This window comes from Cebus imitator, unplaced genomic scaffold (assembly GCF_001604975.1).
Source record: "Cebus imitator isolate Cc_AM_T3 unplaced genomic scaffold, Cebus_imitator-1.0 Scaffold24, whole genome shotgun sequence".
In the NCBI taxonomy this organism is placed as follows: domain Eukaryota; kingdom Metazoa; phylum Chordata; class Mammalia; order Primates; family Cebidae; genus Cebus; species Cebus imitator.
The window spans coordinates 7,987,057-8,010,220 of NW_016107339.1; the positions used below are offsets into that span (position 1 = coordinate 7,987,057).

General features: G+C 45.6%; 1 protein-coding gene across 2 annotated transcripts in view; it reads right to left on the reverse strand.

Moving 5' to 3' along the window:
- Positions 1 to 1,685: 1,685 nt before the first annotated feature.
- Positions 1,686 to 23,164, reverse strand: part of ZFAND3 (zinc finger AN1-type containing 3) — a 332,287-nt gene continuing 310,808 nt past the window's right edge. For both annotated transcript variants that reach the window (XM_017522551.2, XM_017522550.2), the window contains exon 6: positions 1,686 to 2,178. In XM_017522551.2, coding sequence (XP_017378040.1) covers positions 2,024 to 2,178 — 155 coding nt within the window. In that variant the 3' untranslated portion in view covers positions 1,686 to 2,023. The remainder of the gene's footprint in view (positions 2,179 to 23,164) is intronic.

Below are 23,164 nucleotides of genomic sequence, written 5' to 3' on the forward strand. Positions count from 1 at the left end.
AACAAACTTCACAGAGCAGATACTGCAGGGGAACAAGCCCTCCCCCCACCCCCCAGCTCTAAGTCAGGAAGCGAACATGGGCTTCGCCCCACCCCGCCTGGCTCCCCAGGGCTCCTTCCCACTGCGGCCTCCACACTGCAGGCAGTGGGTAGGGCCTGGGGAGGGACAGGAAGGGCACGCACAGCCTCTTCGGGACCAGAGCTTGGCGGAGGCCTAGGCAGGGCTGCCTCACTGAGGATGGCCCATACAGTGGCCAAGGGCTGTGGCTTGACAGCAGTGGTAAACGCTGGGCAGACCTGGCCCCTCTGCCCTGGGCTGCCCTAGAGCAAGACACTGGTCTGGGTCCTGAAGCAAGAATTAAGGCTGGGATTTTGCAGCGGATTCCACTCTGGTGGGGTGGAGGGTGGGAAGAGCATGATTTCCTAGTTCAGTACTTGGATCAAAAAACATTGTAGTTGCAGGTGTTCAGCTGTTAATTTGCAGACAGAGTTGAACCATTTGTTGTTTTATAAAAAGGAAAGTTGCTGGGTTAAACCATTCCAGTAGCCTCTGTGTGGGCAGATCCGCGCTGCCTCTGCAGGGGCCTCCTGCGCTCACCGACCTGGATCAGATGCAGCACTAGGACCACTGGGACCGCTCACCCTGCCTGGGCTTTCAAGGGAACCCTGATCTGTCCAACCAGCCGCAGCCCCACCTGACTAGTGGTGATTTCCTAACAGGGCAACCAGGCCCACCTCCACCCTTCCCCACTTGGCCTGAGCAGCTTCAGCTGCTCCACTCCTCCGTGAACATGAAGGGGCACAGGTGGAGAAATGTCCCCTCAAGCCCTCACCCACGAGAGCAAATACCACTCTTGGAGCTGGGCTACAGCCACAAACTGCTGTTCTAGACAGATCCAAACCCACTGTCCCTATGAAGTATGCTGCCTTCCCTTACTAAACTTGCTATGTGGTAGATGTGGACTGGGTGTCCTTGGACTATGGGGCTGCATAGAAAGGAGAATGGAGGCCGCGGCATCATCCTCTTGGCCCCTGGAGGCACGGGAGGCTCCAGCTGGAAGGGGCAGAGCCCATGGGTGGCAGCTTTCCCGGCTGCCCCCAGCACTTCTACTGATTCTTGTTGGCTATGAAATGTCTTTTTAAAAAACTTCCAATATAGAAATCTGGCTGCAGAAGCCAGTGTGCAGACCCGGCTACCGCGCTGTGCTGCCATTCGCCGCATCTGATCCCTGCCAGATCCCTGCACTGGCGAATGGCAGACCAGAGCTGGTGGGGGCAGGGCACTCTGGCCGCTTCTCGTGACCTTGGATCCCGTGTAGAAAAGGCGGGTCTTGTTCGTGGACTAGTCTTGAGTGGAGCTAATTTTCAAAGTGAGGTTACTGTTTCTCTTCTTGTGTGATGAGTTTTTTCATAGCAAGTCAGGTAAAAAAATTTCCGTTAAGACTCTGTCCCCCACCCCCCGTTTCCAGCTCTGTGGGAGAGTGAGGCCACCACCCAGCTCAGCCATGTGGCCAATCTCAGCAGCCTCCCGTGGCCAAGGCACACGTGGCCGTCAGGTATCCTGGCTACTGGGACTAAGGATAAGTGAAGAGGTGAAAGGCCGAACATTAAACAGAGTTTCTGGCAAAGCCATGTGCGTCGTGGGAACTTTAACACCAGCTTCTACTCCTCTATTAACTCAGAGTCTCCGTCTGGAACACTTTCCACTTAAGGCTTTTTATAAGTTTGACTCCAGCAGTGACAGGTATGTGTTGTTTTAAATCCACTAGCCATGCTCAAAAAAAAATATTCTTCATGTTTTAATTTTATACAATGGCTAGCAGGCACCTTAGTAACCAGCCAGAAATCAATTTCAACCACCATCAACCCCTAAACTACAGTACCAGGATGGCTGGCTAAAGAAAGGAAACGGACTGGCTGTAGTCTGACGCGTGCCCAGTACAAGGTGTCTGGCTGACTTTGTCCTAAATAAGGCTAACATTAGTGAACTAAGAACAGCGTCATGTGGTGGCCATGCCTGGCCTTCAGGAGCACCCCTCCCCGATGCGCTGGCAGGAGCGCCCCACTTTCCGGTCCAGCTTCACCATTTTCATGATGGCTTCCTCCCGGCCACGGCCCATGTGGTCGAATGTGCAGTCATGCTGCTCGGGGAGGCGATGTAACATACAGAACACGTAACCTGCAGTAGTGGGAGAAGCAGAGGAAAGAGACTGTTAGGGTGGCCTCCAAGTGCGCGGAGCCTCACTCTCGCCCTTGTCCAGAGGATGGAAGGGCCTCCCAGTGGGTAGACAATGGTCACTGCAGGGGCTCCTGCTGCAGCAGAGCGCTCACTACAACACCGCTCATAGCAAGAAGGTCAACACTTTACATTCCACAACTGCTCAAGCCCATCCGACACCCTCCCAACTCACCAGCTGTGGCTGCTCAGAGGCTACCCCTGCCTGGACCCTTGAAGGCTAGAACCCTAAGGTGATGGCTGTGGTGAGATACAGCCTGGCCTTGGAATCAGTGGCTTTGCGCCCCACTCCCGCACCATGGAAGCAGAAGAGCACAGGCTGTCAGCTCCGCATTTTGGTTGGCTCAGTCAAACTGTGATATCCACCACAGGATGCCCACAATTTCTAGGAGGCAGGAGAAATGATTACATCTTAAATGACATTCCACCTCCTGTATAGCCAAGGCTTGAGAGGATGGTGGGAGTGATCAAACCACAACCCACAAGTAAGTGGGGGCTCTAAAAGGAAAATGGATGATTTCTAGTGCTAGAAAAGACCTTAGAAACAGAGGAAAGGACAGCAATGTTGGGCTCTAATCACCATCTCCAAGGAACCTGATACTTCTAACTCCACCGGTAGGTGGGAGAGGTTGAGATTCCCACACTCAAGGCCTCCCAACTGTCCCTTCCTCCCAGAAGTGCAGGAGGCTGCAAGTCTCTTTTTGGAGCAGAGAGATCCAAGGGAGACACACTGGTCTGGCAAATAAGAGAAAAAGACCAGTGATGAAAGATCAAGAGGCCTACCGAGCAGGGAGCCAGTACAGGTGAAGTTGCTCTGGGTCGGGAACAATGACGGGACTGCTGCAGGGAGCTGGGAGCCAGGCTCAGGAACACAGGGGAGCACAGCTGCACCACCAGGGTGTCACCCATTCCCTCCCACTTCCCAGTCAATTTCTAGAGCAGTTGATACGCATGTGTAGCACAGATATCTGATGTCTCCAGGGTCTGCTGGCCCTCTCGGGAATGCTGGGGAGAACAAGATCAGGGCTAGAAAGACACCTGCCAGTGCTGGCTGGCTCCTCACCACCTTCTCATCCCATCAGCATCTCACCACACCTCCAGGCCCCATGCACTTGGATCAGGTCCACAGGAGCAAGCTTCCAGGTGAATCCGTTTCTAAACCTGCTCCCCTACTGTCTGGAGCAGGTATCCCACAGCAGCCTGACTAGGTACACACTCTCTTCACTTGTTCTCCAAGCTACCTTAAGCCCTCAACCAGGCCACAAAGAACAGGCAGCCACCCCTTGCAAACTGTGACTCATCCCTCCTCACATCCTCAGCTTCTTTTGGGAGATGTAGAGACTGCTTTTAGAAGAACGGCAAGAGCCCAAGCAAGGACGAAGTGGCCAGGATGAACAGTTTCAACACCCTTAAGATGAAGATTCCATAGCCTTAACTTTCAAGATTAACTTCACCTATATTCCTCAGCCTGAGAGAAGGAGAGTGTGTGGTGTCCTCAATAGCTGGGGGCCAACCAGTCTCAAGGATATGGCTTGAAGCTACACCCTACTAGGAAGTCTTGAGCCCAGGCTGTGTGCAAGGGCACATGTACACAGCCTGGGGGGCAGAGTGACCCAGCGGAGCTTGGGCCATCCACTGTGTGAGAAAACACATTATTAACTGCTTCCCAGGGAGAGCAGGGCAATATGTTTGACTCTAAATTGGGATTGGGTTTAAGGAAAATAACAAGAGTTGAAATTTTTGTCTCCCGAGAAGCCGAGCTCCCACTTGGTCCAAAAGCAAAGTTAAGATTAATGAGTTCATATGTTATATTTACTGATAAGTTCATTACTTGAAGATATTGGATACCAGTTGTCTTTCTCCTAAAGGACTTTGCAGCAGAGGCGTGGATGGCCTCAATATGCATCCTCCATCTAACAAGCAAAATCATCTTTTTGTAGGAAAGCCTACCCGGTGAGGGAGAACCTGATGCCAGTCAGGGCTTAGGGTAGGAGCACCAGCAGGATGGCAACAGGATGTGTCTGTAGACATTTCTGTCACCAAGTCCTGAAATATTTCTGTACTTTCGGCATCTATAATAAGGGGCGGGAGGACCCCTGCTGCCCCTTCCCTTCCCTTTCTTCAAGACATTGGGATGATTCAGAAGGTCCCAGGGGCTCTCCTCTCCTTCTGATGAATGGTGCTGGCTGAATAAAAGCAGCAGGAAATGGATTACCACTGGAATTAACTTGGCTCCTAGCTCAGCCTAACACCTCATTAGTCAAAGACAGACTGGGGTGGAAGGGAGGGGCTCTGTCTGGCCCCCCTCCATGTTTGCTTAGCTTGCATTCTGCCAGCTAGTAGGTGGCCAACTTGGTGGATGTGAGAGCCCCAGGACTCTGGAAGAGGAAATAGAGAGTGACACTCACAGTAGCTACCCTGATATTCCCTCTACCCTCTAGCACAATAGCCACCCTGATATGCCTTCTACCAGCCCAAAACACCTTATTTCTCTGCTCAAGTTCTGTGTACCTGTTAGACACTCCTTGCCACTTGGTTTTTTTTTTTTTTTTTTTTTTTTTGAGACAGGGTCTTGCTCTGTCACCAGGCTGGAGTGCTGTGGTATGATCCTAGCTAACTGCAGCCTCAACCTCCCAGGCTCAAGGGATCCTCCTGCCTCAGCCTCTCAGTAGCTGCAACTACAGGCATGCACCACCACACCTATGTTTTGTTTTTTATTTTTGTAGAGGAAAGGTCTCACCGTGTTTCCCAGGCTGGCCTCACACTCCTGGCTTCAAGCGTTCCACCCACCTCGACCTCTCAAAGTGCTGGGATTGCTGGCATTAGAAGGCACCCTCTAATCCCAGCACTTTGAGAGGCCCAGGCGGGAGGAATGCTTTCAAAAGTCCATGCCTGGCCAGCTTGCATTTTTGAAAGGTAAAAACTATTAAACAGCAGATAAATTTTGGGAGCAGTGCTGGTAGCAATGAGAATATATGGCACTGTAATTCACTGGAGAAAAGTCTGGGGGAAGCTCTAGAAGGCTAACTTCCCAAGTTGCTGCAGTGAGGTTATTAGATGGCATAAATTAAGCTCAATTCTTTCTCCTGTCAGGATCATTCACTAACAGGAAGTTATGTGCTGAAACTTGTCCCAATGCTGAGCAGATATTATCTGCTGACAGCAGCCAATGGTGAAATGCATTTTGGTGTCTGAGGGGGGTTGTCCTGGATACAGGAGATGGTGGGTAGGGGTGGAGGGGTGACTGATGGGTGGGATGAATCTTTATCCTCTCTTCTTGGTACTCACAGATCTGTTTCCAGAAACTACTACAAGTTTTATGAACTTTGGATTGCTCTCTGATTGAATTCTGGGATCCAAGCTGGGCATGAAGAGAGATTTTCAATGAAAATCTAAAAGCAGTTTCAATTTAAAAGCAGTTTTAAAGCACAGGGGATTTAGAGTCGTGTTAGCTAGGCCAGCCTTAACACTTCCTCTGCACCATTTGTTAGAAACCAGTAAGGGCCTTTCCAGAGAGGGCCAAGGACGGTGGCATCCAGAAGTGATAAAAACACTGATAACACAGAACTGACCTGCTGATCTATGACGGCAGCTCTAGTTTATTATCTAGGGTATCACGTAACTCTTTTTTCCCCAGATTTAAAAAAAGTTATATAGTATAATCAAAGTCAAATAAAGCCACATATTCACAGACACTGATCTTTGACAGCCAATGAGAACATACACCGGGGAGAGGAAATCCTTTTCAATAAATGGTGCTTGGAGAATTGGGCTGCCACGTGCAGAAGAGTAAAACTGCACCCCTATCCAGAGTATACCACACACAAATCAACTCAAAATGAACTAAGGACTTAAGACCCGAAACTATAAAAACACTAGAAGAAAACCTAGAGAGAACTCTTAGGGACACTGATCTAGGAAAAGAATTTATGACTAAGACCTCAGAAGCACAGGCAACAAAAACAAAAACAGACAAATAGGACTTAATTAAACTAAAAGCTTCTGCATAGCAAAAGAAAGAATCAACCAGGCAAAGGGAAAACCTGCCAAAGGGGAGAAAATATCTGCAAACTATTCATCTGGCACAGGACTAATATTGAGAGTACACAAGGTACTTAATGAGGGAAAAAAATCCTATCAAAAACTGGGCAAAGGACATGAATAGGCAATTCTCAAAAGAAATGTACAGTCAACAGGTATATGAAAAAAAATGCTCAGCATCACTAATCACCAGAGAAATACAAATCAAAACGACAATGAGATATCTTACCCCCATCAGTATGGCTATTGTTAAAAAGACAAAAAAAGTAGCAGATCCTGGTGAGGATGCAGAGAAAAGGGAACTCCCTCTGTTGGTGGGAATGTAAACTAGGAAAGCCACTATAGAAACCAATATGGAGATTTCTCAAAAAACTAAAAATAGAATTATCATTTCACCTAGCAATCACACCACAGGATATCTACCCAAAGGAAAAGAAATCAATATATCAAAGGTATACCTGCATTAACATGTTTATTGTGGCACTATTCACAAAAGCAAAGATATGAAATCAACCTCAGTGTCCATCAATGGATGAAAGAATAAAATGTAGTATATATACATAAAGGAATACTCTTCAGTCAAAAAGAATGAATTCATGTCGGTTACAGCAACATGGATGGAACTGGAGGTCATTATCTTAAGTGAAATATACCAGGCACACAAAGACAAATATCCCATGTTCTCACTTATATTCAGGAGCTAAAAAATTTAAACATATGGAGGTAGAAAGTGAAAAGAGACGAGACTGGGAGGGTGAGTGTGGGGAGGGAGGAGGATAAAGAGAAGTGGATTAAAGGGTATAAACATATAGTAAGATAGAAGGAATAAATTCAATGTTAGATAGTAGAGCAGGATGACTGTACCTAACAAAAATGTATAGTACTCCAGTGATAAAGATACCATAAATACCCTGACCTGATCATATGCATGATATACATGTAACAGAATTTCTCATGTACCCCACAAATTTGTGCAAATAAAAAAAATCAAATTCACTCATTCACCTACATACGATCCCATATCTACACTCTCCTTATGGCCCTATTGTTCGGCAGCATGTGATTTTAAAACCATTACAAAAGATTTTTGCTTACTGTAGCTATACAGCATTTTGTGCTTTGAAGGGATAAAGGAGGATAAGGGGTAGGGGAATATGGTTAAAGGATGTTCAACCCCTAAAAAGAAAGGAGAATAGTCAAGGCAAAGTGGTTGAAGATGTGATTTCCCTGCTAAAGGTGGTTTAAACATAGCCCTTTCCCCTGCCAAGTCACATGACTAGTTACCCTGTTCCTTAGAGCCCAAGAATACTGGATTTTCATGAAATCTGGTCCAGGAGAAAGCTGCAGAGCTTCTTTAAGGATGCCTGAGTTGTGTTCGGTAAGTCTGTACAAAACGCTCAAGAACTTGTGTAAGCGTCTCTTTGCTTGCTGGCACTGAAGAACAATTTGGGATGAGCCCTTGATTAAAAAGGGAGCGTGAAACAGCAGCTATGTAAACAATCTGTTCCACGGCTCTACCTTCCATGGCCCTCTGGATTGAGGCCTCTCTCTGCCTGCCACCATCCTGGTTTCTGACAGGCTGCCCTGGGCCTGGGAAGAGGGAGAGTAGGACTAATGAGAAGGCCCAACCATAGCAGGTAGTACTAGTCAGTAATCTGGGAGAAGGTCTCTACCAAATACACCCTCCATCTGAGAAGACATCCTTCAAGTGAGCAGACAGCATCAGGAGGGGCACATGGAACAGGAACAAAAGAAGGGGCTACCTGTCCAGACAGCCGCAGTGGCTGAACCACTGACGGCTGTCATCCCGGGACCCCTCCCAACCCTGTGGCTGTGATGGGGCAGAGCGATCACTTCCTTGACTGTCACTACCAGAGAGACAAGACTATGCCATAAGGCAAAAACACATTCAAGACCCATCTAAAGATCAATCCTGAAAGAATCCCATGTGAATGAGAAATGCAGGAAGCAGTTTTCAGCTCACCCTGAAATGCATGGTGGGGGGTGGGGAGACTCGGGAGGACAGAGTATTTCAATAGAGGCCACTCATGAATATTAAACCAGCACATCTAGACTCAGCTCTCCTGATGCACAAATGGGGCCAAGGGCAGGCCCTAATGACCCATGTGCCACATAAACCTGAAGATGTCCAATACATAAAGGGCCTTAGAAACACATTCCCGGCAGAATACTGAACTCAGGAGCATTTTTCCAAGTCTCATAAAGGTCTGACATGCAGATCTCAACAACTGCTCATTTGGTGGGAACCAAACTTCTAACCTGACCCTACAGTTTTTAAAGCTAACATCTGAAATGGATACAATTCATTCAGATGCTCTCATCCACAGCTACACCTCCTTTGTTTACACAGAGAAGAGTGTTTTGAGACTAAACCTACATGACTGAGAACAATCTGCACAAATGCCATCATTAGGCAAAGGTGCCACAACACCCAACACCTTGTTCTAAGTACTGTGAAAATTGTAACAACATCTCACTTACATACAAAAATCAACATCAATCACTGCCCAAAAGGAACACTCCAAGGTGTCAATCAACCTAGAAGGTTGGGCTGGGTCTGTGTTCTGTGTCCTTTACCTCTTGGCAATGCTGGCAGGCTAGGCACTGAGGGCAGCTGAACCAAATCAAGTAGCAACCACTGGTTCCCTTCCCCCAAAGGCCACAGGGAATGGCTACTGTCAGGGTCTGGGGAGGTGGGTAGAGCAGGAGCTGGAGGGCAGAGGGAAGGAGCCCACTTTACATCCTGCCTTAGGTGGGGCTTCTACCCTTAGCTGAGGCCTCAGGACCTTACAGGCCAGCATTTCCCTCCAACCCCTAAGAACTGAGTAGGTGTTAGAACTGGCCTTTTACACAGATTTCCTGAGGGAGACAAAGAAAGTGATGGAGAAAGTCACAAAAAGTTGAATCCCTGACATTTTTATTCAATCAGTGCCAGACAGTAATGTTGCTTATTGGCTTTATCTTGAAGTAAAAATAATTATTTCAAGTTGGCAAAACTGGACAGCTCTGGATATTTCTGGACTATAATTAAGCATTTGCTTTCTTGCAGATCCCTCACTTGGAAGCTCCCCCAAGTGGCTGTTTTATTAAAGCCACAGACCAGGGCGGGGTCGCAGCTCCAGCTGCTCAGGTGTTTTTACCTCATTTGCAAATGTTTTACACTTCCTTGCTTATTTAAATTTCAAACTGTCAAAAGTTGAAGGAGGACCTAAAAATAGTGATGAGCCTTGGGGATGAGGTACTGTAAAACGCTCTGCTGGTGTGCAGCCCGAGGTGGCAGCATGCTGCTGTCTGTGCAGAGACACCTGCACATCACCCCCACAGCCTGTGCTGGGTGCAGCATGACGACGGGGCCGAGGCAGGTATGTCCCGTTCTGCAGTAAATCAGAGACTGTAATTCCTATGGATGCACATGAGTTCCAGCAGACATAACCTATCCAAGACCTCCCAAAGCATCCTGTGTTGACTCTCCAAATCGCAACTAATTCATAGGTACCACTTGGTATCTAAAGTATCTATTTCAAAAATAAATGACAAATATCTTCCTTAAATGATCAAGCAACCTTATTTATTTTTTTTTTTTAAATCACATTTTTCCAGCAAGGTCAACAATTTTTTAGAGCTCAGGACAGCTCACTGACCTCATAGCTCATTTGTAAGTACATATTGGGAACAGCAGGTGGTTACAGGGAAGCTTGTTGGAAAGCATTAGCCATTACACTCCCACCAGCAGCAATCCCTGGATTACACCACATCCGCTGACCCAATGCTCAAGGCAGAATGTGTAGCACAGAAATGTATTATATTAGATCTTAATGCATTTTATTTCATCAGGCCCAGGGTCCAGGTAAAGCAGCTGCAGGTGTTTTGGGAATGGAATGCATCTACTTTACGTTCTCCTCCATCCCAGGCTTTGCATGATAGGGGGAAAATTATTAGACTCCAATAAACAGAACTGGATCCCAGCTTGCTGAGTTGGCTGACATAATGCTCTGCAGGGCTGAGAAGAGAACCATTGGATAGACAGAAGTCAGCAGCCCAGGGTGCTGGAACCAAAGCCCCGTGAATCACAAAGCTGGACATTGGTCTGTCTGCTTCTCAAAGAGAAGGAGAACTTGCAATTTAGAAAAGCCCATGCTCCTCAACAATTTCATAAAAAACACTAAATCATATTGAGACAGTTCTAAAACAGAAACAATCATCTGCTTTCCCCCAAATCAATTAAAACATCAGTTACATGCAAGCTAAATGTTAGAACCAAAAGCAGTATGATAGAGGCAAAGATACAAAAGCTGTGTGCAAAGAACTCATAAGGTAGCTGTGTGCAAAGAACTCAGAAGGTAGCTGTGTGCAGTCAGTGGTAATTGAGAGCCCTCCCTTGGCATGTGCCATCACATCGCTCCAAGAGAGCCATCAGCAGTGCAGGCAAAACTGTGTCACAGTCCAGCTTAACGAAGCTCCACATGCTGTTTGTACACATGTCATTTTAAAAGTATGAAAAAATTCACCACTGTTGATGTCCTTTATTATTGTTTCTCCAGACAGCCCCATTCTTGCAAAAGCTCTAATTATCTCTTTCCTTTCCTCTGTGGAGAATGCCTGCTTCATCCCAGTAATGTCTCCTTCTATCACCCAGCTCAAGCAGCCCTCACTTTACCTGACAATCAGAGAACAAGCCTTCCATCGCTCACTCTTGCCTCCACCTAGGAAAACCTATTTTTGCAACCCAGGGGATAGGGATTTAGGATGCCCACACCGTGAAAGATATTGTGACTTATGGGAACTCTTGTTCAAGCAAGCCCTTCAATGCCCAGCACACAAGGGGAAGGGGGCTGGCTGCAGGCTCCTATGCTAGGTTGTTTTATCCGAAAATGAACATATATTTAAAAACTAAGAGAAAATGGCTCAAGGCAGTTTTTGCCACAGGAATAATGAAATGACTTGCTCTTTCAAACATCATTTCATTTCAGTAGCTGAAAGCAGGTGGCATGAACCACTTGGTACCTAGGGCAGTCTTTGGAGTCCAAAAACCCCTAAGGAGGCACCTGCACTCCTGGTGGGCCCCTCCACCTCCTCCAGCCTCTAGGTGGCTCTCAGGAGAAGAGTGCTGTGTTGGCAGGAAACTTCGGTTTTAGAGTGGCCTTATCCTTTCAGTAGGCTGCAGATTTGTTTGGCCTTCTCTTTCAGCATTTCCCTACTTTAAAAGATTATCTTCTCAAACGGAGCAGTCTCCTACAAAACCAGCTCCAAAATTAAAGTAGAGATGACAAAAGGGGCTGCACACATTCCATCCAGGAGGTGCTGAGGACACAGCCTGAGCCCATGGGGGTAACTCAGTTGCCAGGCTCCTCGGGGAACTGTGGCCCGTTTAGCCTCCATGAAGCCACCTTTGCAGGCAAGAGAGTCAGTTCATCCAAGTCACAGAATGTCCAAGTGGCAATGCAGCCAGGGGCATCAGACTATAAATGCCACACATCTCTCTCCAGAGAAACACCTGGAAAAGAAAGGAACATTTCCTCCATCTTTCCCTACTGACCTTTCAATCAACATGCTGGGATCACAGGGAGTATGAAGATGAGAAACTGGAGTTGGGAGAGACCTGTAGCTTACTCCTAACTCTGCTTCCACAGCAAGTCCCTTAACAGCTGAATATATATTCTCTTTCAGGATAACACAGCACAGAGTGTGTGCTTTGGACCCCAAGTACTGACTTCTGGTTCCCGCTGCTCTGCTTTGACAGTTACGGTGCTCAGGGCAAGCCATTTAACCTTGAAGAACCTCAGCCGTGTCTGCTATAAAATGGGGTTGTTAACGGGCATAAAAGAAAACAGTGCCTGTGAAGCACCCTGCGCGTGCTCAAGGAAGGCTGGCTGGTCCTGGGATGAATTCTTCAGGGTGAGGTTGTCCCATTTGCCCTACATAGTGCAGGCTGACATGCTTGGCATTATGACTCTGACCCCCTCCCCCATCAAGTCTGTTCCTTCCTCCTTCATTCACACAGCTTTCTTCCTGCCCCACTTGCTTTTACCTCTACATCTAGATTCTGGTTCCATTCTCTGTTGAGAAGTCACTGCCGACAAAAAAGAATGAACATGGAAATCTTCCTCTGAACATATGATGAACAAGTTTCCTCTATTCCCCTCCACAAGTCTGTTTTTACAGACTATAAATGCATGCTAAGTGACAAGCTCAGTAAAAATGTTTGAAGATATGCAAATTTCAGAGAAATCTGATTTAAATATACGAAGACTACACACTGCAGCCTGGAGAGCATTCAGTGGTTAGGGACACCATAAAAGGGACATAGAAACTTTCCAAGGACATCAGAGAGGAGCTTCTCTGCTTTGGTGGAGGCACCTCCACAGGTACAGTTGAGCATTCTGTAAGCCTTTGTCACAAACAGAGGCAGAGCATGTGTTCCCAAGTTTGGCAAGTTTGGTCATGTACTGACCGTTTGTTGAAAAGCTCGTGTCTATTTCCCCAAGACTGTCAGGCTGGGAGCTGTACTGCAAGGAAGAGCAAGAGAAAGGAATGGGCTGTAGACTCTGCAAACAATCTATGTTTTCACCCAAGCTGTGCCAGCATCACATGCACTTGTTTTATGTGCTTGTTTTAAGAATGAAGTTTCTCTAAGGGCTTCTTGTTTTTACCACAGTAACTCAAAAAGGTCATTCCGAGGAGCTTAAAAGTACAAGCATGCTTTGCCCTGTTTCCATAAAATCTGAGCAGCAAAATCACAAGTCCTACAATGTTTCCTGTCCATTGTTATAAGACTGTGTGTTGGGGGTGGGCAGAGAAGCTGCCTTCTTGATTCTCTATGTTCAAAGTTAGTTTATTTAAAAACACCTCCCCCTTGAAGAGGAAGAGGCTTATTCAGTGTCAGAAAAATACTTTCTGCAGATATGAGTTCAAATCTGAAGTCAGACTATAGTGAAAGCCCTACTACATGGATAGCCCACTAAAGGACTCTACAGATCTCCTGTGTGGAAGGCATTAATAACCCCATAGCCCAGTTCCATTTCACTTGGGGGGAGGGGTTGTGAGAGGGGGCTCAGAGGACTTCACCTAATTTGGGTACAAAAAGCACTCCATGAATGGCTGAGCATGGTGGCTCATGCCTGTAATCCTAGAACTCTGTGGGGCTGAGGCAGGAGGATCATTTGAAATCAGGAGGTCAAGGCTGCAGTGAGCCATGATCGAGTCACTGCACTCCAGCCTGGGCAACACAGCAAGGCCCTGTCGCAAAACAAAACAAAACACAATACAACACAACACAACACCGCATGAATAGAGCCTGAAAACTGCTAAATTTAATGACCCTTTTCAATTCTCAATTAACCTCTAGAAAGCTGACTATTCCTGTGGGCTCTGTGACACCTGCTTATTGTTTTCCTTCTCTTTCTGTGATAGCTCTTCATCTGTTGTCCTTGAAATACTAAAATTATTCAGTGCTGGACCTTTTTTTTTTTTTGTCTTACCCTACACTCTTCTCCAAGGTTAAAATTCTAACTATGTATGCTAACAATTCTGAAATTTATCTCTCTGTCCCAGACCTCTCTTTGGAGCTCCATATCTCTGTATTCAATTACCTACTTGGCATCTCAGCTATTTCAGACTTGAGATGTCTAACATAGGACACCTGCTACTTCCTCACAAACCTGCTTCTTCTTCAGTATCTCCCATTGTCACAGAACAGGGCCAACATGCAGCCAGTGGCTCATGACACAAACCTGGAGTCATCACTGATATCTTCCTTACTCTTCACATTCAATTACCGAGTCCTGTGGATATGATTTCCAAAAATCAAATCCATTCACTTCTTGCCATCTCTACTGCCATCACCTCATCAAAGCCACCAGTATCTTTTTTCCAAGGCTACTGCAATAGCTTCCTTTAGGTGGTCACCCCACATCAAATCCACCTTCCTCACAGCACCCAGCGTGACGAGATCCAGCCCTGTCTGTGATGATCAGGCTCCTTTACTTAATGATTCCCCACTGATTACAATAAAAACTTCCTCACTGCAGCATGATCTCATCCCTGGCTGCTGCTTCCCCTTGTGCCATTTACCCCCTTGCATTCTATGTCCCAGACACACCAACTTCCTAATGAAATTCTTGCTTATTCAGGCCTTAGCTTCATGCCTTCCTCAGGAAGATCCTTCTGGACTCTCCAAAATAGGTTAGGGCCCAGTTGGATGCTTTCAAGTCCTCTTAAGACTTTTCCTTTAATCACTAGTCACAATTTTAATTTAGTGTCATTTGTGGAATTTGTTCATTTAACTTGTCTCCTTGGCTATATTTCATAAAATCAAGCACCATCCTTCTGTAATTTATCACATATCCTTGATGCTTAGAATACTGCTTGGTTCCCTCAAAATATTTGGTCAGGTTAGTTGAAGATCTTAGGCAACAAGCAAAGGCCAATTGACTATTCAAGTGGCCAAATCCAATATTCTGATCTCAACCTCCACAGCATTTGTCCACTTTTCTATTTCTTGAAATACTTTTATTTTTCGTCGTCTATGATATCACACTCCTGACTCTCCTCCCACCTGTCCGACTGCTGCTCCTTGGAATCCTTCATGGCTTCTCCTCTACAATCACCCTAGAATGAAGTCCTCCTGTATTTTCTCCTTATACATTTTCTCCTTCTGGTAGTATCATCCAGATCCAAGTAAGGTATCAATGTTCTTGCCTCTTGAACTTCTATTTCCATCCATGAACTCCCTTCAAGTCCATATCCCGATATCCAATGCTCTACTTGACAAACACTTCTGACTAGAATGGCTGCTAGAAATCTCAACTGTACCATGTTTGAAACAGAACTCTTCATCTTCTTGACCTCTCCACTGGTTTATTTCCTCACCTTCTCTGCCTCCGTGAGTGGCAATATAGTCACCCAGCTGCTATTCAAGTCAAACCCTGGGCTCGTTCTTGATTCCTCTCTTTTCTTTACTCCCCACACTGACTTTATCAGAGGTCTTCTTAGATGTAAATGATGTCCTGAATCGGCCCTGCATCTCTTTTTCTGCAAATATCCTGTGGCGGGAATGAACTTGGCAAGCTGATGAAAGAGAAAGGCAGCCAGCAGGGCTGGAATGCGGTGAGGCCGATGGCTCCACCAGGGTGCTAGAGCTCACGTGTGTCGCCTGCTTCTGCCTATGCTGCCCTCTAAGCTGTCCCCCTCACAGCAGTTGGAGGGAATTTCTGGATTAAAAAAAAAATAATTGACCTGAGATGTACTTGTTTTATATTTGTTAATTCTTCCTTTACCTAAAGGTAATACGTGAACATAATACAAATTCAAATTGTATAAAATGATACTCAGCATAAAGTAAGTCTCCCATCCCATTCTCTCAGTTACCCTCTCCAGAAGGCCAGCAACCACCATCACTGTATGTTTTTACGTATTGAGAATCCATGCATCTACGCATACACAAGCATGTGTTTCTCTCCCAGAGGAATATATTTTTTCTTTTCCTTTTCCTTTTTTGAGATGGAGTCTCACTCTGTCACCAGGCTGGAGTGCAGTGGCACAATCTCAGCTCACTGCGACCTCCGCCTTCCAGGTTCAAGCAATTTTCCTGTCTCAGCCTCCTGAGTAGCTGTGATTACAGGCATCCACCACCATGCCTAGCTAGCTTTTTGTATTTTTAGTAGACACAGGTTTCACTATGTTGGCCAGGCTGGTCTCGAACTCCTGACATTGTGATCCGCCCACCTTGAGCTCCTAAAGTGCTGGGATTATAGGCATGAGCCACTGCGCCCGGCATCTTTTTCCTTTTTTTAATAGAGACAAGGTCTCATTATGTTGTCCAGGTTGGTCTCCAACTCCTGAGCTCAACTGATACTCTCACCTTGGCTTCCCATGTGCTAAGATTACAGGTGTGGAGCCACTGTGCGTGGCCCTTCAGAGGAATATTTCTAAAATGTAAATCAGATCACTTCACTCCTTTGCTTAAAACTCTTCAATGACTTCCAACTATGTTTACAATAATCAGACTCTTTGCAAAGACATGCAAGCCTTCACCTGGTCCCCGCTGCATCTCCACTCTCCTCCCGCACAGTCGTGCTGGCCAGCTTTCTCTTCCTTAGGTACACTAAGTTTGTTCCTCCCTCCAGGGCCTTTGTTCTGTCTAAGGCACTTCTCTCCCAGCTTTTATGTCTCAGCTCAGCTTTCCTGTCCTCCCAGGAGCTGGCCTCCCCTTTCCTATTTGTGGCTCCTCCTTTCCCTTATCACTCTGTCATTTTATTACATCACAGTTAAATTACCTTTTCTGTTACCTTGCTTACTGCATCTCTCCCCCAAAGAATAAAGGCACCAAGAGGTCAGGAACTTTTGTCAGTTTTATTCCTTGCTCTTTCTCTACAATTCAATAAAGATTAACAGAATGAATAATTTGAACCAACATTTGTCTCATTAAAAATAGAAAAATATTACAGTAAGAGAATTAATGGTAGTAACCGTCCCCCTCTCCACCCAGGAGGACATCACCACCACAAGGTCTATTTCCAGTTACCTAGGTGAACTGGGGTACACTGGACACAACTGAAAAACTACTACTGTCTGGCTTGGATCACCACCACAAGGTCTATTTCCAGTTACCTAGGTGAACTGGGGTACACTGGACACAACTGAAAAACTACTACTGTCTGGCTTGTGATGTATCCCGTTTTTTGCATTTGCGCATTTACTTTCCTAATAGTGCTTTTCCACAGCCATTATTCACAGGAGCCTATGCTTACCGAGCTCACTCTCAGAGGTAACCACAAACGTCCAAGATGGCAATGGATACTCTCCTGGAACTGAAGCTTTGCTGTTGCTCACAATCACAGTGTGCAGACAACGCAGAACTGAATGTAACCACACAACTGCCACTGACATCCATTTCCTATTCCACCCTGCTATTCTGGTCAGTTATTCCAGATTCCATGGAAAATTAATCCTTTAATTTCGAGGGAAGAGCAATTTAATTTATACAAGAGTATTAACATAAACGTAGCCCTTTACTTTGTAAATCTGGAACCCCACTTCCTGGGTGAATCTGGAACACAGGTGCAGAACTCAGGGGAACAAATGTCTTCCTGTGCATTCTTCACAAGGATTCACAAACTATACTGTGGGCTGACTCACAGCTGCCATGGTCCAAGAAAGAAGAGCACTGTGGAAAACAGTGGCCTGCTGTGCACAGCATGTGTCCTTATGACCTTTAGGCTCCTCAAGGTACAGACAGGTGGCTGTCAGCCTGTCTCCTGGACCCACAGGACCCATCTTCACCTGTGGTAGCCACTGCCTGCCACCTCCCACCCTATGGCCTAGAGCAAAAGCAAGTATTTTCACTAATACAGAAATCTAATATCGTCATGGGATACACTTATCCCTAGCTCCCTTGCAGCCCCAAAGTACTTTTCTGGAGGAGCCATCAGAGTAAATGAAGCAGGCCTTCCTTGGATCATGCAAAGAGAGGGCTTCTGTGGAAGACAGCTGTCAGGTGGTGCTCCCCACAGGCCAGAGTCACCTGTCTTCCAGTCACCCACCCAGACAATGTACACTTTAGCATGTGCACCAGTTGGTGTGGCCTGTGATCACGTGCAAGGAAATATCCAAACAGCAGGGGCATTTGCTGTCTTCTTGGGACTGTGTCACAGGCACGGTATTGGGGTATAGCAATACACTAGACAGTACAGGGGCCTCTACCTCTCTATTCCATGGGCAACAACAGAGAAAGGGAACACCCTTCAAATCTCAGGAGGAAATAAGCAGTGACATCCTGAGGCGCCAGCAGCTATGGCCAAACACCACTCTCAGGTTAACACCAGTGGACTTCCCACACCCACCATCACACCTCCATTTTTGCCCTAGCCTCCATTTCCTTCCATTTCTAGTCCCTTCTCTACTATGTCTCCTTTCTCTCCAACACATGGATTTCTTGTTACTTTTTTTGACCATTTTTGCTTCTCAAAAAAAGTAAAAGGAAATCCATAGCTACGACTGCCTTAACAGGTGCTCGACAGAGGAGGGAGCCTTCTGGACTGCAGGCTCAAGGGCAGGCCAAGCTTGGTGATGCTGGTAAGTGTCCATGCCAAGCAGCTCCTACGTGTTTACCTCTTATTTGTCCACATAGCTCACTAGAAATGTGTTCATTTCTTAACTGAGCTCTGCCTAACCCTGAATTAGGGAGGGAAATACCTGCACAAAACACAAAGATGTACAAAGGTGAGAAATCTCCTAGAGAAGCCAGCTGATCTAATTATTTTAGGCCCTTCTCCAATCAACTACAGGACTAACTATCCACCTTTTTCAGTTCGTTTGTTTTTGCCTCTGAACTTTGCTGTAATATTTCATGGTCAGTCTCAACTATCCAGATCTGAAGTGTGCTAGCTCTTTTTCCCACTAGTTAAGAGTGCCACCTCTCATCACTTATTCCCAGCTTACCCAGGGTTTGTTCCTTTTGAGTCTCTGGGAATGAATTACCTGTCACACTCCTCATGGGTCCTGTTCCAGGAACCTTAAGCTCCCTAGTATTATGACTTTGAGAGACTGAACAATTCTACGGCCCCTGACATCAGGCACTAAGTGAAAGCCAACAACCCACGAAAGCTCCATTCATAGGGATCTGGTTAGTGGCAGATATAATGACCTCTAAGGCAGTCTTTTCCATGCCTGCCTTCCAAAAGATGGCAATGCTCTCCAAATGCAAATTTTCTTTTTTGTAACACTGACTACAGTATCCACCAACACTAGAGTTTATGCTGGCACAGAATCCTACTCAGGCTCATTGCTGGCAGCAAGATGAAAAAACGTGATGTGGTGAGGCTTTTCTTAGTCTGCATCTCCAGGCCTCAGTAGCTGAGGAGTAAGGGCTGTCATGTGATCTTATCAGGATTTTGGTCTGCTTAGGTAAAAAGCACTTTCCAGAAGCAGAAACAAACTTCATTGATATTGATCTTCTCAGAGCGGAGGTGCTATAGAAATCTCATCTAATAAATAAGGATTCAGGCTTTAGTGTTGGGCTGTCAGTCCAGCAAGGGAAATAAGCTATCATGCTCAAGGAGTCGAAAGTATTTATTGGTCACCTGTGCGCTGTTTACAGAGCTCCATTCTAGGGGCTGGGTGGAGGAGAAGGGAAAAAAAAGAAGTCACTAGTTCCTGCCTTTTAAGATAGCTGGAGACACATGCAGAGAAAAATAGCTGAAGGTCACAAAGAGCAAAGCAAGAAATCAACTGCAAATAAAATCAATATATTTCAGTGATGTGTAATAAATCGGGGGCACCAAGGGGAAGTCAACTGCATGAGGGATCTTGGAGGAGGTAACTTTTCAAGGAATATAAAAGTTAGCACTTAGAAGAATGGAATGTGCATGTCAATGGAATTAAATGCCACTGTGTCTCATATTACCCAGGGGCAGCAGGAGACAAAAAGGTGGCCATGCTGTGCATCCAGCTTTCCAGAAGCATATCTTATCTAGATGTGGCATATGGGACACAACTAAGCACAGTGCACTGGATGACTCATTAACACCATCTTAAGTGGTTCTCACAGTCAGGTGCATACATTTTCACCATTCAATAAAAAGCACCTCTGAAATCAAGAAGTGGCTAAGGAATGGGCTAAATTCTATATGGCTGAAAATATGCATAGTCAATGCTGTAATCCTCTCCTCACTGTTTTGGGGACCCTATGGGTCAGCTTGGGGATATGAAAAAGTGGTGGGATTCTGGGAGCTCAACAGACCTGGGCTCAAATCCCAGGTGCTACCTTCGTATTTCTAAGCTTCAAAGCTTTAGTTTTCACCTCTGTAAAAAAGGAGGTACCATTTGTCCAACAATGCTTTTAAGCGTCAAATGATAAAATTTAAGTACAGGTACGCAGGATATAGGAGGTGTTCAATAAAGCTTTTCCTCTTTTTCCTTCATCCAGAAAATCACAACTGCAAGATGCAGGGCTCTCACAGCGTATTCAAGTGTCTATCAAGTGTCACAGCATACCAAGCACTGCAGAAAAGGACAGGCATGTAAAGAGACAATTTCAATATGCTCTGAGAAATATGTCATAAACGAGGCCAACCATGGACTCTGCAGAGAATACTGTTGAGCTGTCTCAGGAGGAGATCATCAGATGGTTTTGTTTAAAAAAAAAAAAAAAAAGACTCTGGATTTTGTGACGGCCTCAGCTGAGAAAAACTGTAGAGAAACACACGGAACCCACTCCAGCGTTCCTGTTTCTGACCCTGTCCTTGACGCTCCAATATCAGTTCTGTAGTCTCTGACAATGAACATGTTACTGGGGGAGCTGGACTGCTGGAGAGCCCACACCACAGTTCTCAAATCTGTGAACAGGCTTGAAGAAAAGGAAGAGGATTTGTGACAGACTGCTCTGGAGGGCAGGATGAGGGGAAATGAGTATGTGTTCTAGAAGGAGTCCAGTTTAAGTTGGGTAGAGGAAGCACCGAGTCAATCTAAGTTGCCCAGCAACAGGAGATGCTATACTCCCTCCATGCAGGAGATGTGGGACTACCTGCCAGCAAACTGCTGATGGGGTTTATGCAGTGTCAATTTAGGGGTCTGGACTGGCACCAGATGGATGACATCTAAGGTTCTTTAATTGCTTGGATTATATGTCAAGGAGTGGCAGGTTTGTTAGGCAGGAATCAGAGACTAATGTGGTTACACACTTTAGATCTGTTACCTTCAAAGAATGCGTGTATTTTGTTATCTATGAGACAGGGTCTCACTCTGTTACCCTGGCTGGAGTGCAGGGGCAGGATCACGGCTCACTGCAGCCTCAAATTCCTGTGCTCAAGCAATTCCCCTGCCTAAGCCTCTGAGTAGTTAGGACTACAGGACATGCCACCATACAAGGCTGATTTTAATTTTTGTAGAGATAGATTCTTGCTATATTGTCCAGGCTGTCTTGAACTCATGGCTTCAAGCGATCTTCCCAACTTGGCTCCCAAAGTGTTGGGATTACAGGCACGAGCAACCGCACTCAGCCCAAAGAACCCACGTTATTATTCATGTCCAAGTACTAATAGAAACACAGGTTTTATTTGTGCAAATACACCCTTCCCCAAAGTTGAGTTATTTAATTAAACCCATAAGCATACCAAATAATTTTAATTCAAGTAAGCAAGCATACTACCCTATCTGACAGTATATGTCTAGTCAGATTTTTTTTTCTCCTCAAAAATCTGTCTAGATCTTATTCGTTCAGCCAAATAATCCATTGGAAAGTCCTGAGGCTGCACGTATACCCTGGACCTCAAGAATTTACATGGCTACCGGCCCAGAAATATTCCCACTCAGCTGTGGTTGGGCCTGCCTTCAAAAACTATTCCAAAAGGGCTTTCCCCTAATCATAACCAGCTGGCTTATGAGAACAGCACATTTCTTGGACTTTCCATTTTTTCTTGTATGTTATTAGTTACCACTGACTGGGCAGCCACCACAGGCCACATACTCCAATACGGGCTGTGGGAAGTTACAGAGCATTATGTACTCCCACCTGCTGAGGATTTTTTGAGTCTGGCAGTGAAGAGGCGAACAGTGGGAGGAAGGCATGTGTTTTTCACCCACAAGGTATAAATCTCTAAATGGGAGAATGGAAGTGACTGGAATTGATATGTAAGCTCACTGATGTGGGTACTACTCATTTGCAACTTTCAGTAATTCTCTTTGGTCCTAAATAACCTTTGTGTTTCCTATGAAGACAATGAGTCTATTAAACATACAGGCAGCATGGTCCAACTTGGGGTACATTAAAATTATCTGAAGAACTGCATTTTTACTCTCCAAAGGACTAGGCTGAGGCCCACACTTCTTAGAAGTACTCCTTAAGAGAAAAAACAAACCCAGAAGAAGAAAAGTAATAACCAATATCAGAGCAGAACTAAATGAAACTGAAACAAACAAAAAATACAAAAGATAAATCAAACAAAGAGCTGTTTCTTTGAAAAGATAAATAAATTTGATTGACCATTAGCAAGATTAACCAAGAAAAGAAGAGAGAAAATTCAAATAAGCTCAATAAGAAACAAAACGGAAGAGATTACAACTGACACCACAGAAATACAAAAGATCATTCAAGGCTACTATGAATACTTTTATGCACATAAACTAGAAAACCTAGAAGAGATGGATAAATTCTTGGAAAGACATAACGCTCCTAGCTTAAATCAGAAAGAATCAGATACCAAGAACAGACTAATGACAAGCAGTAAGACTGAAATGGTAATTTAAAAATTACCAACAGAAAAAGTCCAGGACCAGAAGAATTCACAGCAGAATTCTACCAGATATTCAAAGAAGAATTTGTGCCAACCCTGTTCATGCTATTCCACAAGACAGAAAAAGAGGGAACACTTCCTAAATTATTCTGTGAAGCCAGTATCGCCCTAATACCAAATCCAGGAAAGGACATAACCAAAAAAGAAAACTACAGACCAATATCCCTGATGAAAATAGATGCTAAAATCCTTAACAAAATACTAGCTAACCACAACATATCAAAAAGATAATCCACCATAATCAAGTGGGTTTCATACCAGGGATGCAGGGATGATTTTACATATAAGTCAATAAATGGGATATACGGGGGGACTATCCAAGATGGCCGTTTAGGAACAGCTCAGGATTGCAGCTCCCAGTGAAAGTGCAGAGGGCGAGTGGACGCCGCATTTTTATTGCCCACAGACTAGGAAATTCCCGGGCGGAGGAGCTCCACGGTCGCCAGCGCAGCTGTTTCGGCCAGCGCTGCTGCTTTGCCCCACGCAGCTGCTTTGTCGGCGCCCCGGAACCGCGGTTCTCCGTCCAAAATACACCGGTCCGGGGGCTCTTTTGGCTGGCGATTGGAACCACGGGAAGT